Here is a 19,183-nt window from a genome sequence, read left to right on the forward strand (position 1 = left end):
GCGGTGTTTGGTTCCATGTAGTTTAGTGACAGTGGTGTTCTGGGGTCCGAGCGGTGTTTGGTTCCATGTAGTTTAGTGACAGTGGTGTTCTGGGGTCCGCGCGGTGTTTGGTTCCATGTAGTTTAGTGACAGTGGTGTTCTGGGGTCCGAGCGGTGTTTGGTTCTGTGTAGTTTAGTGACAGTGGTGTTCTGGGGTCCGAGCGGTGTTTGGTTCTGTGTAGTTTAGTGACAGTGGTGTTCTGGGGTCCGAGCGGTGTTTGGTTCTGTGTAGTTTAGTGACAGTGGTGTTTGGTTTTGTGTAGTTTAGTGTTCCTCCACTAATCACTATTCTACCTAAATATAATGGACTTAGTGACCAACATCCAGACTTGTAAACAATTAAAAGAATTGGTGGAAAACGTAAGTGAGCATTATCAGACCACGCAACAACCAGACCAGGCAACAACCAGACCATGCAACAACCAGACCAGGCAACAACCAGACCATGCAACAACCAGACCAGGCAACAACCAGACCACGCAACAACCAGACCATGCAACAACCAGACCAGGCAACAACCAGACCATGCAACAACCAGACCATGCAACAACCAGACCATGCAACAACCAGACCATGCAACAACCAGACCACGCAACAACCAGACCATGCAACAACCAGACCATATAACAACCAGACCATACAACAACCAGACCATGCAACACCCAGACCATGCAACAACCAGACCATGCAACAACCAGACCAGGCAACAACCAGACCACGCAACAATCAGACCATGCAACAACCAGACCACGCAACAATCATACCATACAACAACCAGACCATGCAACAATCAGACCATGCAACAATCATACCATACAACAACCAGACCATGCAACAATCAGACCACGCAACAATCAGACCATGCAACAACCAGACCATGCAACAACCAGACCATGCAACAATCAGACCACGCAACAACCAGACCATGCAACAACCAGACCATGCACTACAGAGGGTTGTCAGGCACTACAGAGGGTTGTAAGGTCTGCACAGAGGACCATCGGATGCAGCTTACAGCCAGCCTATGCAACAACCAGACCATGCAACAACCAGACCACACAACAACCAGAGCATGCAACAACCAGACCATGCAACAACCAGACCACACAACAACCAGAGCATGCAACAACCAGACTATGCAACTGCCAGACCATGCAACAACCAGACTATGCAGCAACCAGACCACGCAACAACCAGACCACACAACAACCAGACTATGCAACATCGCAACAATCAGACCATGCAACAACCAGACTATGCCACAACCTGATATTTTTGCTAATAACCGTGTTAATTCTCTGGCTTATCTTCTACAGATCGGCTGGGGTAAAACTCTGTTGCCAAAATGTGTGTGGATCTTTGTCATGTCATGGTTTCAAACACACATAATAAACACACACACACAAACACACACACACACGTTCCGTTTCGCTGACAGTTGTTTCCTCTCCAGGGTGGTGGGGACTGTCCTGAGATGAGCATTGGAGCCATCAAGATCGCCTTGGAGATTTCCCTGCCTGGGTCCTTCATCTACGTCTTCACAGATGCCAGATCTAAAGACTACAGGCTGACCAACGAAGTCCTGCAGCTCATCCAGCAGAAGCAGTCACAGGTACAGAAATCTGCATTCTAGTTGATAAATGCTCAGAGGCAGATATGGTCACGGCAATACATACATAGGTAATCTGGTTCTTTACACATAAAGCTTTATTGCTCAGAGGCAAATATAGTTGCAGTAATACATCAATGCAAAAGTGTCTTAGGGGAGCTGACCTGAAATCAGTTAAAATTCAAATGAATACAATATGTAATCTGGTTCTGTCTGTGGGGTGCTGGTTGGAAATCAGTTTAAGTTTAAATTAAGTCTGACCAGTGACCCTATTGTTAGAAGCTTGTGAATTTGAGCCCTGACTGATTGTTTTGTGTGTGTATGTGTGTGTGTATGTGTGTGTGTATGTGTGTGTGTATGTGTGTGTGTGTGTGTGTGTGTGTGTGTGTTTGTGTTTGTGTTTGTGTGTGTCTGTGTGTATGTGTGTGTGTTTGTGTGTGTATGCATGTGTCTGTGTTTATGTGTGTGTTTGTGTGTGTGTGTGTGTGTGTGTGTGTGTGTGTGTGTGTGTGTGTGTGTGTGTGTGTGTGTGTGTGTGTGTGTGTGTGTGTGTGTGTGTGTGTGTGTGTGTCTAGGTGGTGTTTGTGCTGACAGGAGACTGTGATGACCGGTCTCATATTGGTTACAAGGTCTACGAGGAGATCGCCTCCACCAGCTCTGGACAGGTCTTCCATCTAGACAAGAAACAGGTCAACGAGGTAAGACGGTTGTCCAGGTTTTAGATCGCAGCGCGCCTCACAGAATAACTTGCTCAGTCACACATTCATTCAGTAATTCATTCACTCACAGTTCGCCACCCCGCCCCTAGTGGCGGCCCACAAGCATGACACTTGCCGTTCAATCGAAGTGCCTGGAAGGCGTAATGAATGCTTCACATCTGTGACACTGTGTGTTATATATTGTTATAATCTTTGTGGTTTACTGTGATATACAGTGTGTGAGGGTCACGTCAAGTCAAGTGTATTTGTACAGATCGTTATCACAGTTGCAAGCCTCAATGGGCTTCACACGCAATGAACACATCCATGAAACAACACCCTTCAGTGAAGATAAGGAGGATAAACTCCCACGGAGAGTGACAAGAAAGATGGGAGGAAGAGATTTAGGTGAAGAGAGAGGAAGACAAAGAGATAGAGAGGGAGGGAGAGAGAGAGAGAGAGAAGGGGGCAGATACAGCCATGAAGATAGAGACTAGAAGAATGAGAGAGGGCGAGAGATCATTCTTAAGGCAGTTCAGCATTGTCCCCTTAAAATCTCACTTAACCTCGTTCACCCTGAAATTCAAAGGTCTTCAAAGGATTTTATCTGTGTCTAATTCAGCCAGAGCTTTTATTCCCTCCGTCCCTCTGCTCTGTGTCCATCGCAGCCTTCTCACTGTATCAATTCACCTCCCATGATAATAATAACAAAAGACAGCATCCATCAAAGTCAGGTCCCTGGACCTCTGTCAGTCCCTTGGATGTTGTTAAATGGTCCTTGGCCTGACTAGCTGGCACAGGCGTCCACTTCCACTTTTGTTTTTCCAGCATAGGAACCGGCCCTCCTCTCGTTCTCGAATTCCGGAGCCAAATAAACGTTCCCGGGCTTCAGCCGCTCCGCCGAGGAGCTGGGTGGAAAGGAACGCTGGCTTCAAATCATCTCAATCTGGCCTGGATTTCCACCCTTATTAAGCCGTGTAAATAATGTACAGTAGAAGGGTTCGCAGCCTTTTTCGTGTCCTACATTCCATACGCTAGGTCCCAAAGCTGGACTCTTAGCGTGTGTGTAACCCCCGGCCCCCAGTGTGAAAGCTGCAATGGATTGATTGATGCACGGTTCTTAAAATCTGATCTCTGCGCCGCTCTCTTGAGCATTTCCAAGGAGTGCAAAGCAACTTGGTTTTGGAGCAGGAGTGGAACTTGAGGACTGAGGTTTTGGAGCGTTGTTTATTTTAGAGGTAAGAGGATACGGCAGTGGGAACAGGATTATGGATATAAAAGAAAACGTCTGTGCTGATTAATTTTATTTTATTTTATTTAAATGTATTTAGCCTTTATTTGACCAGGAATGTCCCATTGAGATTCAACATCTCTTTTCCAAGGGAGACCTGGCCAAACATTGGCAGCAGTGGTTATACAATGAACACATACAACAGACAATACAGTAGAAATAGAAAGGAGAAATAGAAAGTAGTAAAAATGGTAGCATGTATGTCTTACACTCTCTTTCCTTACTTTCCCTCTCATTGCCTCTCTCTCTCTCTCACACACACACACACACACACACACACACACACACACACACACACACACACATACACACACACACACACACACACACACACACACACACATGCACACGCACACACACACACGCGTGTGAAATGAAGTAGCAGACAGGACTAGTTGACCTCTCCCATCCTCCTCCTGAGCCCCTCACACCCTCCCACCTGTCGTCTCTGACCCCCATAGCCCAGACAGGAAGAGAAGCAGGCCTGACCCCCAGTCTGTGCCCAGCCCAGGGCCTCCACACCTGGCCCTGCCATGTCCCCTCTCCCCCTGACAGCCCTGATCTAGGGGCAGAGAATGCATTCCAAAGAGATTTGAATTCATGAAAGGGTTAAAAAGTCTGCTTTCACACAGTTTAAACACTTCATATATATATACTTCAAGTACTATGTGAGTGCATCCATTTACCCACACCCCCCTCTTCACTCAACCATTCCCCCAAAGACGGTTGAGAGTTGAGCACCATAAGGTATCTTATTACCCCCCAGACACTACACATGCCTGGTCCATCAGGGACCCAGAGGTTTAAGACCGTCAGGGGCCGGGTCACACACAGGAGCTGCTGAGGGCACCGAGGGGGCTCTGGAGACTTCCTGCCCATGGTCCCTCCACACACGATGAACTTACCTGCAGCGTTAGAGTGTGAGTGTGAGTGTGAGAGAGAGAGAGAGAGAGAGAGAGAGAGAGAGAGAGAGAGAGAGAGAGAGAGAGAGAGAGAGAGAGAGAGAGAGAGAGAGAGAGATTCCACATGTTCTCAGTTCTGTAGTGGGTGGAGATTCAGAGAAAGACGTACATTATGTGAACCCTGTGAATCCAGTTTCCCTCTGTTCCGTCCCTCGTTCCCGCAGGTCCTGAAGTGGGTGGAGCAGGCGGTGCAGACATCCAAGGTCCACCTGCTGTCCACCGATCACTACAGTGGGGTCAGCAACACCTGGCAGCTGCCCTTTGACCCCAGCCTGAGAGAGGTCACTGTGGCGTTGAGCGGCCCAGAACCTGACATAGAGATACGAAACCCCCAGGGTAATAACCCGTTCATCTTTTCGGACAAATGAGTTTCCGACCCAGAAATATCACTGTTTCCCCAGTTGCCAGGTCATGACCTTTGACTGGTTGCATGCTGTAAGTGTCACCTTTAGCTGATTCAGCGACAAGCTAAGCAACAAGATGAGATAAGATATTCCTTTATTGATCCCCTTGGGGTGAGTGAGTGAGTGAGTGAGTGAGTGAGTGAGTGAGTGAGTGAGTGAGTGAGTGAGTGAGTGAGTGAGTGAGTGAGTGAGTGGATGAGTCACCACAATTTGTCATAGCTGTGCGCCGTGGCAAAAATAGGCCAGAAACACATTAATTGTTGGTAAAATGCTGTAGAAAATAGTACAATTAATGGCTTAAAGCCATAGTTTCCAACATTTGTTAATGTTACAGTGTTTCTCACAACTTTGACATGTGAACGCTACTGTAGCAGGTGTGATTAAAGAGATATTGAGTATGTAACATACAGTATGTGTTTACCTACGGTACTAGAATTTGTATTCTCATTTTGGATCCATGTCTTTCCAGTCATATTGTTTAATTCACACATTTCATTTGTACCTAAAATACACAAAGCACTACACTTTCGAATTCAGGCCAAGTCGCTTTAAATGCAGGCCAATTTCCACAGCCGTGAGTTACGGCCATGATGAGTTGGGTTTTCATTCATTTGAGTCAGTCGAAGCTGCAAAAACGATGCAATAAGTGTCTCATCATTCATGTTTGTCCCCCAGGGAAACTCATCGGGAAGAAGGACGGCCTCACGGAACTCCTCCACATTCCCAACTCCGCCAGGGTCGTCAACATCAAGGACCCACAGCCAGGAATGTGGTCCGTCAAGGTAAAGCAATGCCTCACCTGGAAACATCCACGAGATCCTAGGGTTTCCCTTTGAAGGCCCGGGACCTGGGATGTCATTAAACGTGACTTAAAATCAAGTAGGTCAACGCGATTCTAATCGTAATTCTAAAATCAGTTGACACCCCAGGAGGAGGCTGTGCCCTTGAGCCAAGCACTGAAGTTGAATCACTGCTGTAGTATATCACGGCGAGCAGGTGTGTCGTAATCAGTTTACCGCGAACATAGCGCTCGCCAAGATTTGAGCAACGAGTTCATTTTTATCTGCTGGGAATCCTGCTGGTGAATCATTGTTGTCATTGCGCCCTGATGAAGGCACAGCCCTAACAATGCTGCTCTAGTGAAAGTATACGTTTGCCTGAAGAGAAGTGTGCGACCATCGTCATTCTGTTTTTAGATGAAGAGAAGATAAGGTACATAGTTGTAGTTAAAGGGACATTTCGGCCATTGTTAACCTGTTGTGACGGGGATATGTTCAGTTCTGTTTAGTTTAGTTTATTAGGATCCCCGTTTAGCTACAGCATTGCAGTAGCTATTGTAACACTCAGTTATAAGACATTTATAAGGTATTTGTAGATAATGAACTAATCATGAAGAGACCATTTATATACATTTGTAGATTATTATAAAATCTATAAAATGTATAACTATATTTGTATAACATTTACAAATTAGTTATAAATTATTTATAACTCATTATCAACATTGTTTGTACTTGATTTGTTCATCATTAAATAATGTTATTTAATGTGTAGTAACACATGTGTAGATGCTTTGAAAATGGATATGAAAAAACGACTATCCCTCCATTTATTTGTTCATGTTTAACAAATAATTTGTAAAACATTCAAATATCTATAAATCATTTGCAGATGTTATTGTGTGCCCTAATCTAAAGTGTTACCCATATAACATTACAAGTAAACATGACAAAGGACTAGTACACACAGAGAGACATAATACTTACATCATAACATATAGCATTACAAGTAGTGCTGTCACGCGATTAAAAAAATGTATCTAATTACAGGATTTGTAATTAATTAATCGAATTAATCGCATTTTAATCGCATAACCATTTTAGGCCTGATATTCTATATTATATAATCATATTTCAAATGGCATGTGTCCGGATGGCAGAATTTGGTTCATTACAATTTACTCAAGCCTAGTAACAGACACAGTATTTCTGACACTGGGAATACATTCCATGAGATCCATAGATGTCCCTAGAATCAGATACAAAGAACATGCAAATGGACCATATTAAAAAAAAAGTCTGTAAATGTGTATTCTACGTCCTTATGGAATGAATGAGATAACAAAAATATATATATATATATATATTGTTTTTTTTAAATACATTTTGAGTTCAATTTCATAACGCAATAATTTGCTGTGCAATTAATTAATCTAATTAATGTGATAAACTGATAGCTCTAATTACAAGTAAACAGGACAAAGGACTAGTACACACACAGAGACACAATACTTACATCATAACATATAATGTAGCATTACAAGTAAACAGGACAAAGGACTAGTACACACACAGAGACACAATACTTACATCATAACATATAGCATTACAAGTAAACAGGACATGCAGGCAATGCAGGGCGTAACTCTCGAGACACAGAACGCGTCGGTGAGTCACATGTCTGATTATCACACATCCTCCTCGCAACAGAGCGGCGGAATTAATGAAAAATGTTGAAAATCGTTGAAGTGGCCCTTTTAAAAACTCCCAGTGAGTGTAGCCCTGGAAGACAGATGGCGTATGAATGTTTGGAATGCTGTTATGGAATTACGCTCATCATAAATTCAAGGTATAACTCTCATTAGTACCTTGTCATCACATCTCCGTCCCCCCATCGCCTGTTTTGTTGGGGGCCCCTCAGTGTTGTGTGTTCCGTTGGCAAAGTCGGGGGCTCCCATGGTGTACCGCTGTTAGGGGACGGCAAAAAAAAGAGAAAAAAAGACACACATGTACCATGTATGTCAAAGCCAGACGTGCAGGAAATGACACGCATTTTTACCTGACTGATTTGTTGGACGGGTCCCAAAGGTGGCCCCCGCTGTGTGTTCTCCGAAGACCCCCGTGTCTAGGGTTGCTTTCTGGCTTCCCCCCGTGCCGCCGCGTTGTGTGTTAGTGCCTGGCTGTGATTTAAAGATGCAAGGAGCGATAGTGTCATCACCAAGTGTTGTATTAGGAAGGAGGTTTAGTGGGTGTAGGGGAGGTAGGGTTGTATTTGTGGGACCGATTGACGGCATTCTGTGGATGAATCGATATGATAGATTGATGGTGTTTTGGGACAGATTGATGACTCGCTTCTCTCTAACTCCTCTGTCACTTCTCAGCTGTCTCCACACAACCTGTTTTCTCTTCTACGACGTGTCCCAGTAATAAAAAAGCATAGCAGTCTGACTTTATTTGTTATTCCACCAAAATAAATGACAGCAAATGATGAATAAATGATAAGAAACATACTGTAGAATACATAGAATTAAAAATAATCTGTAAATCATGTCTGGGGAAGTGATTTAACCCTTTCACTCCCACACTACAAAGAATTAACACTTGCACTACCACACTACATAAGTCAAGTCAAGTACATTTTATTTATATAGCACATTTCTAGGCAGCGGCAGCTGGCACCAAAGTGCTTCACAGGCAGGTTAATAAAAGACAAAAATATTACGATGCAAGATATCAGATAAAAAAACACAGTAAAACAATGAATGTAATAAAAACAGGTAGGACACAGTAAAGCAAAGAAGATAAAAAGGGCCAGGGGTATAGTGGTGATTAAGTGGGGGGAAAGGCCAGGGAGAACAGGTAGGTTTTTAAAAGTGATTTAAAAACCTGCAGGGTCTGAGCGGCCCGTATTTTGAGGGGGAGGCTGTTCCACAGTCAAGGCGCTGCGGCGGAGAAGGCTCTATCTACCCTAGTCTTGAGCCTAGTTCTAGGCACCACCAATAGCAGCTGGTCAGCTGATCTAAGGGATCTGTGGGGGGTGTGGCGGTGCAGGAGCTCGGATAAATAGGGAGGAGCCGTGCCATTTAAAAACATTTAGGGCTCATTTAAAATCTATCCTGAAACGAACAGGCAGCCAGTGGAGCGAGGCCAGAACTGGGCTGATGTGCTCGTGTTTTTTTGTTTTGGTGAGGAGGCGCGCGGCTGCATTCTGCACCAGCTGTAGGCGGCGGAGCAGGGATTTGTCGATGCCTGTGTAGAGGGCATTGCAGTAGTCGAGGCGGGTGGTGACAAAGGCATGTATCACCGTCTCTAGGTTGTTTTGAGAGAGGTATGCCTTTGTCTTCGCCAGGAGTCTTAGGTGGTAGAAGCTATTTTTGACTACGGCGCTGACCTATTTATCAAATTTAAAATAGCTGTGGTGGCACTATTAAAAGCAATGACCTCTGTTTTCCCTTCGACATAAGGTTAACCCTTTCACTACCACACTACATAAGGTTAACCCTTTCACTACCACATGTGTGGTAGTGAAAGGGTTAAAATCCACCATAAATGCACATTATTTCTAGAATACTGTGCAGATCAGTTTCAATTTGTTAATATGAACATGTCTCTCCTTAAGACTCTAGTGGTGATGTCATCGAGAGACTAATCGTAGAGTTGCTCCATAGACAACTCCTTAGGACACTATTACGAGGGGATTCAAAGCTGTAAGTTTTACAGCTGTAAGCTGTAAAGCTGTAAAACAAATTTGGATGTAATAGCTCAAACTAAGATTAATCATTAGCCAACACAGTCAATCACTAATAGAACCCGTGCACTGAAGAACCATAATATAAGTCTGTCTTTACATTTCTTGGACAGCCCATTCTAAATCGTGCAATGTACATTTTGTGTTAGGGTGGATTTTCCCTTTAAAAGATGATATTTTTTTTTTTTTATCCACTTTTTCTCCCATTTTCTATATTTTCTCCCATCCCAATTTTGTATCATCCAATTCAACCCTCCCCTGTCACAAACGCTGTTTCTTGCCTCCCACAAGCCGGCTGCAATGTGGACTAAGTCATACATAGCACAAGTCCCCTCCGGTACTTGAGGTAACAGCAGTCGCATCTTTTCACCTGCGCAGCTCGATCTCTCAGTGGCGAGGAGTAACGCGTGGGAGGCTCACGCTGCCCCCGACACTTCCTGATTCTACTGCGCAGGCGCACCAACCGACCTGTAGGAGTCGCTGTCCACAACGCCCGATCCCCACCCATCAGTTTCCCACCCCCTAATACGGCCAATGTGTATTAGTATGAACGACCAGCTAAACTGAAAGCAATGTGGAGCGCTGGGCTCGAACAGGCAAGCCCAGCGTCTCCGTCATTCGTGGCGAGCGCCTTGCCCACTACGCCACGTAGCCGCCCCCTTTAAAAGATGATACTTAAGTTGGCACTGTATTCACCATAACCCACTGGGCCACTTAATATGTACATACTCTACATATTTCTTTGTTTAATCACATACAGTGTTTGTTTCCGTCGCAGATTCACGTTGCCGTTAGCGGCCGTCCTCCAAATCTGCTCTTACTTCCTGGCCTATCACTCTGCCGCTCCTTTGATGTCTCCGCCCTTATCACCTCCTCATCCCTCTCCGGTAGTCTCCCATGACATCATCACCCCGTGCTCAGCACCAAGCCGGGAGTGATGTATGTTCAGAGTGTAAATCCGCAAGCCTCGACCGCTACGTGTGTGTTCTCGTACAGCACAGAGCGTTACTGTTGAAATGAGTTACGCTGGGCCTCGCTGAGGCAACTAGTTATTATTTCTTAGATTGATCAAATATAGCCTATACAGTAGACAGGCTATATATTATACGACTATGAATTCTGAAGCTTTTATATGCGGTTAGTATGCAGTAGAGTAGAGCGACTATAGATTCTGTAGCTTTGGCCTGAAGTTGTTAGAAGTTTGTTACTGTTAAACCAGATTAATTCACCTCACAAGGAGATATCCAGTTGGCTTCGATGTGAGGTTGATACACAATGTGTTACCGTTAAGCAGAAATGACATGCCTCACCGGGGGACGGGATACTGTAGAAAAGCTATTAATTGTGTCATTTTGGTCGGAGATTAATGCATGTTAGTGTTTAATCCAAATTAGTCATGCCTGGCTGGGGCCATTTGTTCTGCTTTCTTATGTGAAATATATAGTAGGCCAACATGGCAAAAAATTCTGTGGCTTTTATCCTAGTTTGATACAGTATTTTACTTTCTTAAGTACACGAGTTAGGCCTCAAATGGGGCAGTTCGTTATGCTTTCTCATTGTGATGAATAGTATACAGTAGATCATTCTTAGATTGTGTGGCTTTGAGGTTGTGAGGTTAATGTATGTTATTGTTGAATCCAAATGAATTACGTATGTCTGGCAGGGCGGTTATTTCTATACAGCTGAACCTCTGTAGACTCACACAGCATAGACCTGAGGTCACAGTTTGCTATTCCGAGCCCAAATGACTTTCTCCTCAGCTTTCCTACATGGATGGAGTAGAACGTCTGTAGATTCTGCAGCTTTGGCCTGAGTCTGTTGTATTTGTCGCCACTTTGTAGTTTAACAGGCTTTCTCAGCTGTGTCTACTCTTAACCCAAGAGGTTAATCTCACGCTGGGCCTTCTCACTGAAACCCAGCTTAAAAAAGAAAACTCCAGCTCACTGTGTTGCTGCTTAGGCGCGGTCCACACTGCCAGCATGACGGCTGCCTCGCTGGACTGCAGCGGCTCGCACACGCAGCGCTGTCCACTATTTTGCAGAGTACCTCACGTCTCACACTAGAAAATAGGCTAGGCATCGAATCTCTAGGATAAGTTCAATTAAGTTGTACCTTTATTAATTCCCTTGGGGAAATGTGTTCTCTGCATTTGACCCATCCTAACTAGTTAGGAGCAGTGGGCAGCCACACAGTGCAGCGCCCGGGGACCAACTCCACTTGTAATGCCAGTACCTTTGGTCGTGCATGTCTTTTATGGTGTGGGAGGAAGCCGGAGTACCCGGCGGAAACCCACGCAAACACAGGGAGAACATGCAAAGGCTCCCTGCTGGGGTTTGACCCCAGGACCTTCTTGCTATGAGGCAACAGTGCTAACCACTAACGGATGACTCGCTGCTGCTGCTATGCAGCACTGCTCACACGCGGGTCCTGTGGCTGTTCTAAAGGCTGAATTAGACTTCCACATAGGTTCTTTAGCTACAGAGGTTTATAATGCAGGACTTTGGAGAAGTCTTTATTTGGCATACAGTGACACACATGCGATGGGCGGCACACACACAGGAACACACACACATGCAATTGTTGGATCGCCGATGCGATTGAGTCTCTGCGCTTGACCCATCCCATCGTCCTTCCCCCCAAGAGCAGCCGGGAGCAGATAGGGGCATTGATGAGGGGCCGCGCCCCCGGAGACGAATCCAAGTGCTCCTGCCCGTCTTCGCCAGGGACGCGACATCGTTAACGATCTGTTGTGATCTGGTTTGCGAGGGTACCAGGATTTATAGTTCCACTCGACCTTTCTGCTAATACCTCCTCCACCTAAACGCGTAAATGCACTCAAGGCAAGTGATGTTGAATCAGTCTCTTCCCGCAGGTTTATCTCGAGCAGGGCCCTTTCACTAAGGTCAACGTATGGAAAGCCTAAATATATAGCAATAGTATCACCAGATGATGAAATAATATTGCGATAAAAGTACGGGAAAATAAAGTGTGCGGACAGGTTGGCGGGAAAATAAAACAACTTTAGAAACGAGAGCACCGATATTATAAAAAAGACAGCGTGTTTATGTACAGTACGCCCAGTAGACCAGCTACACAGCAGATTCTGTGACTTTGATCTGTGGTTGGTGTGTTTAAACCATCCCAGCTGTGTCTACATTTAACCCCTGCAGGTTCATCTCCTGTTGTATCCTCTCCCTGATCCCTGGTGTCAGAAAGCTCTTTCTCACACAGACAAGCCAGTGAAATAATATGTATCACTGTAGCCTTGGACCCATTCACACAGCAACAACATTACCAGTGGCCTCCATACTGTTGCTATGCTATGTTAAGACGTCACCTTGGTTTGATCATTGTAAGCTGAATACAACTACGGTCCTCGGTTAAGAAAGAAGTTCTTAGTTGTAACTGAGGGGTACAATTCCCTGACTGTATTAATAAGTATGGTATCATTAAACCACTACCGTCTTATGTACATTACTACTGGCCATACAGTACACAGGTATATGATGAGAACACCTCCACAATGACACGGTTTCCACACAAATCTGGATTTAAGTATTTATTAGCAGCAAGAATACATAATATACTTTACTTTCAATGCGCTTATAAGGCAAAAGAATGTGCGTAGGCAAATCAATAACGAATGTCCATTCTCATATTACGCAGGAGATAATAATACAACCTGAATATTAGGAATTATATCTATGGTACTCTGGGGAGGCAGCGGGAGATACTGGTAGGGGGTTCCCACCGGTTGTAAGCCAGCAGGGGGAGGAAATGTTCGAATGCAAAGTCTGGATCAATGGGGACTCAATAAGCTCCTGCTATGGGAGGCGGTATCTTACTCCCTGGATCGGCAGACGAAAGCAGCAGCTGTAATCCCAGTATGCGTGCAGCACAGGTGAAAGCCGGCCAGCCTCTCCTTGAGACGGGCTCGAGTGATGTTCCTCACGTCACGGGTAGATCCCAAACAATAGTGGGGTGTAGACGATTCTTCTCCGCTCCAACAGCCTGGTCCAAAGCAATAATAATAATAATCCAGCCGGAAAAGGGCTCTGCATTCACCGGTGTAGATTCTCCGGTGCGCGGTACTTCACATTAACTAAGTAGAACTTGACGTTATTCCACTAAGCTCGGACACTTTTACTATCCTATCCGCACGCGGTTATAAGTGCTCTATTTAGATGCACGGTTGCTCGCTTCACTTGGTCGTTGACTCGTGATGAAGGCTTTACTAGTAAGGAGCGAACGATACGTTGAACGAACGTATTAGGATAAGACAAGACTCTATTTTGGGGCAAAACGGGCCCACTTCACAGCACGTTGTATCGTGGTGAGGCTTCACTTGGGTAACTCGAACTACTTCTGTATTCACCTGCGCCATATTTATACGTTTAGGCGAACAAACTAGTACCAGCCTTATTCCTGTCTCGTAGTCTTGGGCAGAACCGGGCATGTTGAGACAAGCCTTGACGGTGGCTTTGAACTCGGCATTGGGGGTATGGCCGCTGGCGCCTAGGGGATCGCTTCCAATAGGAGAACGAATATTATGGTCTGTACTAGGTTAAAGGGATATTCCGTGTATATGTACAAAGAATACACAAGGGATATCAAACGATATACAAATATTATGCAATATATATCAATCAGTAAATATATATATTCGGTTTAATCTGACCCTTTGTAACAGCCGCCTCCTAATTAGTCCCACCTAATTAGATAAGCAGAGACAGATTAACCGCACTGTCCACTACTCAATGTCTGTTGTGAGGGTAGGCAGTTCACAAAGTCAGTGGGTCATAGTCGTCATTAAGCGAGTCGGGGAGCCTTGGCAACTCTATCAGCCTCGCCACGGGTCGGTTGTATGTCCGCCCTTGGACGAGCAATTCTGCCGCTCTGACCCTTCCGTCGGCACCAGTGGTCACTTTGCTTACGCGGCCGGCCGGCCACGCAGCTCGGGGTAGTGACTGGTCTATGGTCATGACGACTGGACGGGATGAAGGGGGGCTTAGGAGGAAGCGGGCCTGAGACTGCTTTGATCTGTGCTTGGCTGTGCCTCCTTCTCCTCCGTCTGTTTCTCTTGTTTGCTCTGTACCCCGTCTGAGGAGGGGCCGGTTCCGGCCGCCCCGTCAAGGAGTCGCTTGGGGTGCTGGGTTCGAGGTCAGCTACGTCTGAAGCGCAGCTGAGGGGGGTGGAGTTCCGAACTCCCTCTGGTGCCCACGGTTCTCTCACAGGCCTCTCGCTTAATGTCAATGGCCTCTCAACGGGCTGTGCGAGGGAGTGGCCGGTGTCGCTCGCCTTTGTGTGTAGGCAGCGTGTAGACGTGGGTTGACTGTCAAGTCCGTAGAGGGGGCCCTGGAGCGTCCATCCCAGTCGGGTCTGAACCGCGACTGGGCATCCTTTGGGTCCGATGTGGGCCGCCTCAATGGGGAGAATGAGGTCCGCGTGGTCGGAGCCGATGAGCAGGGTCGGTGTGGCGCCGTCGATAAGCGGTATAGGTAGTTGACGTAGGTGCACATACTTGGCCATCAGCTGTGGGATGGGGTAGGTGTACTGAGACAGGCCTATGTCGTGGCTGGTGAAGACGTTGGTTATACTATACTGCTTCTCGGGCTGGTCCACCGCTGCTATCTTGAAGGAGACCTTTTCACCTTTTATGGTCTTATGGTCCCTTCTGATGGTGCGTATGGTCATGGTACTTTTGGCACCCCGCAGGCCCAACTGGGCTGCTGCGGAAGCGAGGAGGAGAGTCTTTTCAGACCCATCGTCCAGGACGGCGTAAGTGTCCAGGACCTTGTCCTCGTAGCTCAGGAGCACTCTGACCACTTTGATGAGCACTCGGGGGGTTCCGCTATGCTGGTCAATGTGGAGCACTCCTGTTGGTCGGTTGCCTTGGATCTTCTGGTGGGCCCCGCACAGTGCTGCGCGGTAAGCGGCGCCCGCCTGGGCCGCCCCTGCGCAGTAAACAGCGCCCGCCTGGGCCGCCTCACGCCACTGGTCAACTTGGACGGGGTTCAGTGTCTTATATTCGGCGCACTGTGCCAGCCAGTGTCCGCCGTCGCAGTAGGTACAGTAGGGGGCGGTCTGGTGGCTCTTCGGTACTGGTGCCACCGCCTCGGCATGGTACATTACCGCGACGGGCCCACTCTGTTGTCCTGGCTGACGCTTGTTGATGTCATGCAGGACCTCCAAGTGGGTGCCACCGCACCTGCTGCACTTCTTCTTCAAGCGGCACTCAGCTGCCAGGTGGCTGCGCGCGCAGCGGAAGCAGCGGCGGTGGTCCTTGATCCACTGACTCACATCATCCGTGGTCAGCTTCCCGAAAGTGTCGCATTGGTACAGCCGATGTTCTCCCTCACAGTACTGGCACTCAATCTTCCACTGGTCCTCTTTCGTCGAGGGGGTGTTGTGGTTCTTGTGCTGCGGTACTGATTCGGCTTGGTGCATAACGGTCACCAACCGACGGTTATCTGTTGATCCCCGAGGTCCCAGTCTTGGGCTTGGTCCACTCCATACGAACGTGTCGAGTCGTAGGCTACTGACCTCCCTGGCGAGGAACTCAGATAGGTCTAGGAGGGATGCCTCTGGGCCGTTGGGGTCGCGGTGGTCTCTCTGCCGCCTGAAGCGCTCTTGTCGGGCGGGAGGGAGCTTCTCTAATATCCTCTCTACATTAGAGTTAGCGTACAGTTCATAGATCCCCTTTTCCTTTTGGGCCCCCAGCATCCCTACCAGGGACTGTACCTTGATAGAGAGGTCATCCAATGCTCTGTTGTCTCTGGCTGGGGGGAGACGGTCAATGTCTCTTATCTCCTGTATCACGTAGTCTCATATGCGTCCATAACGTTGGTCGAGGGCTACTAGAGCCGCGGTATATGGGGTAGTAGAGCTGGAATATGCCAGCGCTATATTGTGCGCTCTGGGCACCTTCAGGTGCTTGAGGAGGATAGCATACTTGTACGTTTCATCTGGTACATCGGACATCATTGTCTCTAAGCACATTCGTAGCTCTGTGTACTGTGCTCTGTTCTCGTGTGTGAAGTCCGGGAACGTCGGTGTGCCAAGGTACGATGCCATGGATGGCTGGCACATCGGTGAGCGTTGGGGGAGAGGCCTCCTAGGCGAGTCTCCTCTTACGTGTCGTCTTGGGCTGGTGCTTGGTGGGTACCGAAGGTCGGGTACCCAGGTGCTGTTCCTCGGGGCTGGCGGTGCGTCAAACTCACCCGTGAGTTGAGTCGGGGGTTTGTAGCGTAGTGCCTCGGGGCTGACGTCTGGGCTGTACTGGACCTCCTGGTCCAGAGTACGTTGCTGCTGGTCGGCTTGACATTCCTCCTCTTCATCCTCCTCTTCCTCTGCTATGACCTGGAGTCTTCTGTTCAGTCTCTCGGCGTGGTCCGGTTCTTCCCGGTTGCTGGGTCTCGTATGGACCAGCCGAGGAGGGGGCTCGGAGACGTGGACAGGATCCTCCTGTTGGCGGGGTCCCGGGTCGCTTGGTCGGGTAGGGGAATGTGTCCTAGACCCTTGTCGTGACGATCTCCGGGAGCTCCGTGCGGAGTGAGGGGGTGTCGCCATGGCAACCAATTTGTCCATCAGCTGCGCCTGCAGCCGGTCGCGCTCTGCCTCGCGCTGGGCATGGGCTGCGTCGCGCGCTGCTTCGCGGTGGGCATTGGCGGCGTCGCGCTGTGCATTGGCGCTGGCCTGGGCGGCGTGGAGCTGTGCATTTGCGACGTTGCGCTGTGCATTGGCGGCGGCGTGCTGTGCATCGGCGCGGCTTCTTTCAATGTTCTCTTCCGTCTGAAGGCGTCTGGTCTCCAGTCTTATGCGGTCGTCATCACTCCTTTGTTGCGCCTGGAAGCGCTCTCGCTCGGTTGCAGAATGTTCGCGCTCGCGCGTCTGTTGCGCTTGAAGTCGATCGCGTTCGGTGGAGGCTGCCAGGGTGGCGATGAGTGCCTGCGCCAGCATCTTGTCCGCTTCGCTGGGGGAAGACACCGGCGGAGGTGATCGGCTTCCGGCAGTGCTCGTTGGAGATCTGTTCTCTGGGCGCGCCTCGAGGTCCGTCTCCTGGGCGCGCTTCTCTTCTGGTAGTGGGTCGGGTTCCGTCCCTGGAGCGCTTTCTTTATCCTGGAGCTCTCCGGGGACTGTCCCGTTGGCGTTGTCGGGGGGTAAAGTCATGTCATGTCCCTCCTGGTCCCCCCCGTGAGCTTGGTCAGTTACGTTAGAACCCACTAGGGTCTCTACTGGCGGGGTAGCCTGGTCGGTAGGGTTGGACATAATTTTACTATCCGCTTTAGTTACTTTATCCGTATTTAACTTCCTTTTAAAGCTAGGTATTGGACTGACAACGTAGTCCTCTAGGTGAAGAGGTGGCTGCCGTCTGCGCTCCGGGCGATCTAGCTTAGGAGAACCGTTTGTGGAGTGTTCATCATCGGCCATGTTAATATTAATATTATATTAATATTACGCTAATTCTTATCTCCGGCTCGAAGGACCAATTGTAACTGAGGGGTACAATTCCCTGACTGTATTAATAAGTATGGTATCATTAAACCACTACCGTCTTATGTACATTACTACTGGCCATACAGTACACAGGTATATGATGAGAACACCTCCACAATGACACGGTTTCCACACAAATCTGGATTTAAGTATTTATTAGCAGCAAGAATACATAATATACTTTACTTTCAATGCGCTTATAAGGCAAAATAATGTGCGTAGGCAAATCAATAACGAATGTCCATTCTCATATTACGCAGGAGATAATAATACAACCTGAATATTAGGAATTATATCTATGGTACTCTGGGGAGGCAGCGGGAGATACTGGTAGGGGGTTCCCACCGGTTGTAAGCCAGCAGGGGGAGGAAATGTTCGAATGCAAAGTCTGGATCAATGGGGACTCAATAAGCTCCTGCTATGGGAGGCGGTATCTTACTCCCTGGATCGGCAGACGAAAGCAGCAGCTGTAATCCCAGTATGCGTGCAGCACAGGTGAAAGCCGGCCAGCCTCTCCTTGAGACGGGCTCGAGTGATGTTCCTCACGTCACGGGTAGATCCCAAACAGTAGTGGGGTGTAGACGATTCTTCTCCGCTCCAGCAGCCTGGTCCAAAGCAATAATAATAATAATCCAGCCGGAAAAGGGCTCTGCATTCACCGGTGTAGATTCTCCGGTGCGCGGTACTTCACATTAACTAAGTAGAACTTGACGTTATTCCACTAAGCTCGGACACTTTTACTATCCTATCCGCACGCGGTTATAAGTGCTCTATTTAGATGCACGGTTGCTCGCTTCACTTGGTCGTTGACTCGTGATGAAGGCTTTACTAGTAAGGAGCGAACGATACGTTGAACGAACGTATTAGGATAAGACAAGACTCTATTTTGGGGCAAAACGGGCCCACTTCACAGCACGTTGTATCGTGGTGAGGCTTCACTTGGGTAACTCGAACTACTTCTGTATTCACCTGCGCCATATTTATACGTTTAGGCGAACAAACTAGTACCAGCCTTATTCCTGTCTCGTAGTCTTGGGCAGAACCGGGCATGTTGAGACAAGCCTTGACGGTGGCTTTGAACTCGGCATTGGGGGTATGGCCGCTGGCGCCTAGGGGATCGCTTCCAATAGGAGAACGAATATTATGGTCTGTACTAG

At 47.7% G+C, this 19,183-nt stretch overlaps 1 protein-coding gene across 1 annotated transcript in view; it reads left to right on the forward strand.

Annotated features, from left to right (window-relative positions):
• The window catches only part of hmcn1 (hemicentin 1), a gene marked incomplete at its 5' end in the record, with an annotated part of 337,372 nt that overhangs the window by 92,788 nt on the left and 225,401 nt on the right, over positions 1–19,183 (forward strand). The window contains 4 exons of the mRNA XM_084311219.1: positions 1,493–1,651; positions 2,224–2,346; positions 4,764–4,935; positions 5,679–5,785. Of these exons, the coding sequence (XP_084167345.1) occupies positions 1,493–1,651; positions 2,224–2,346; positions 4,764–4,935; positions 5,679–5,785 (561 nt within the window). The remainder of the gene's footprint in view (positions 1–1,492; positions 1,652–2,223; positions 2,347–4,763; positions 4,936–5,678; positions 5,786–19,183) is intronic.

This window comes from Notolepis coatsorum (genome assembly GCF_963971535.1).
Source record: "Notolepis coatsorum genome assembly, chromosome: 3".
NCBI classification, from domain to species: domain Eukaryota; kingdom Metazoa; phylum Chordata; class Actinopteri; order Aulopiformes; family Paralepididae; genus Notolepis; species Notolepis coatsorum.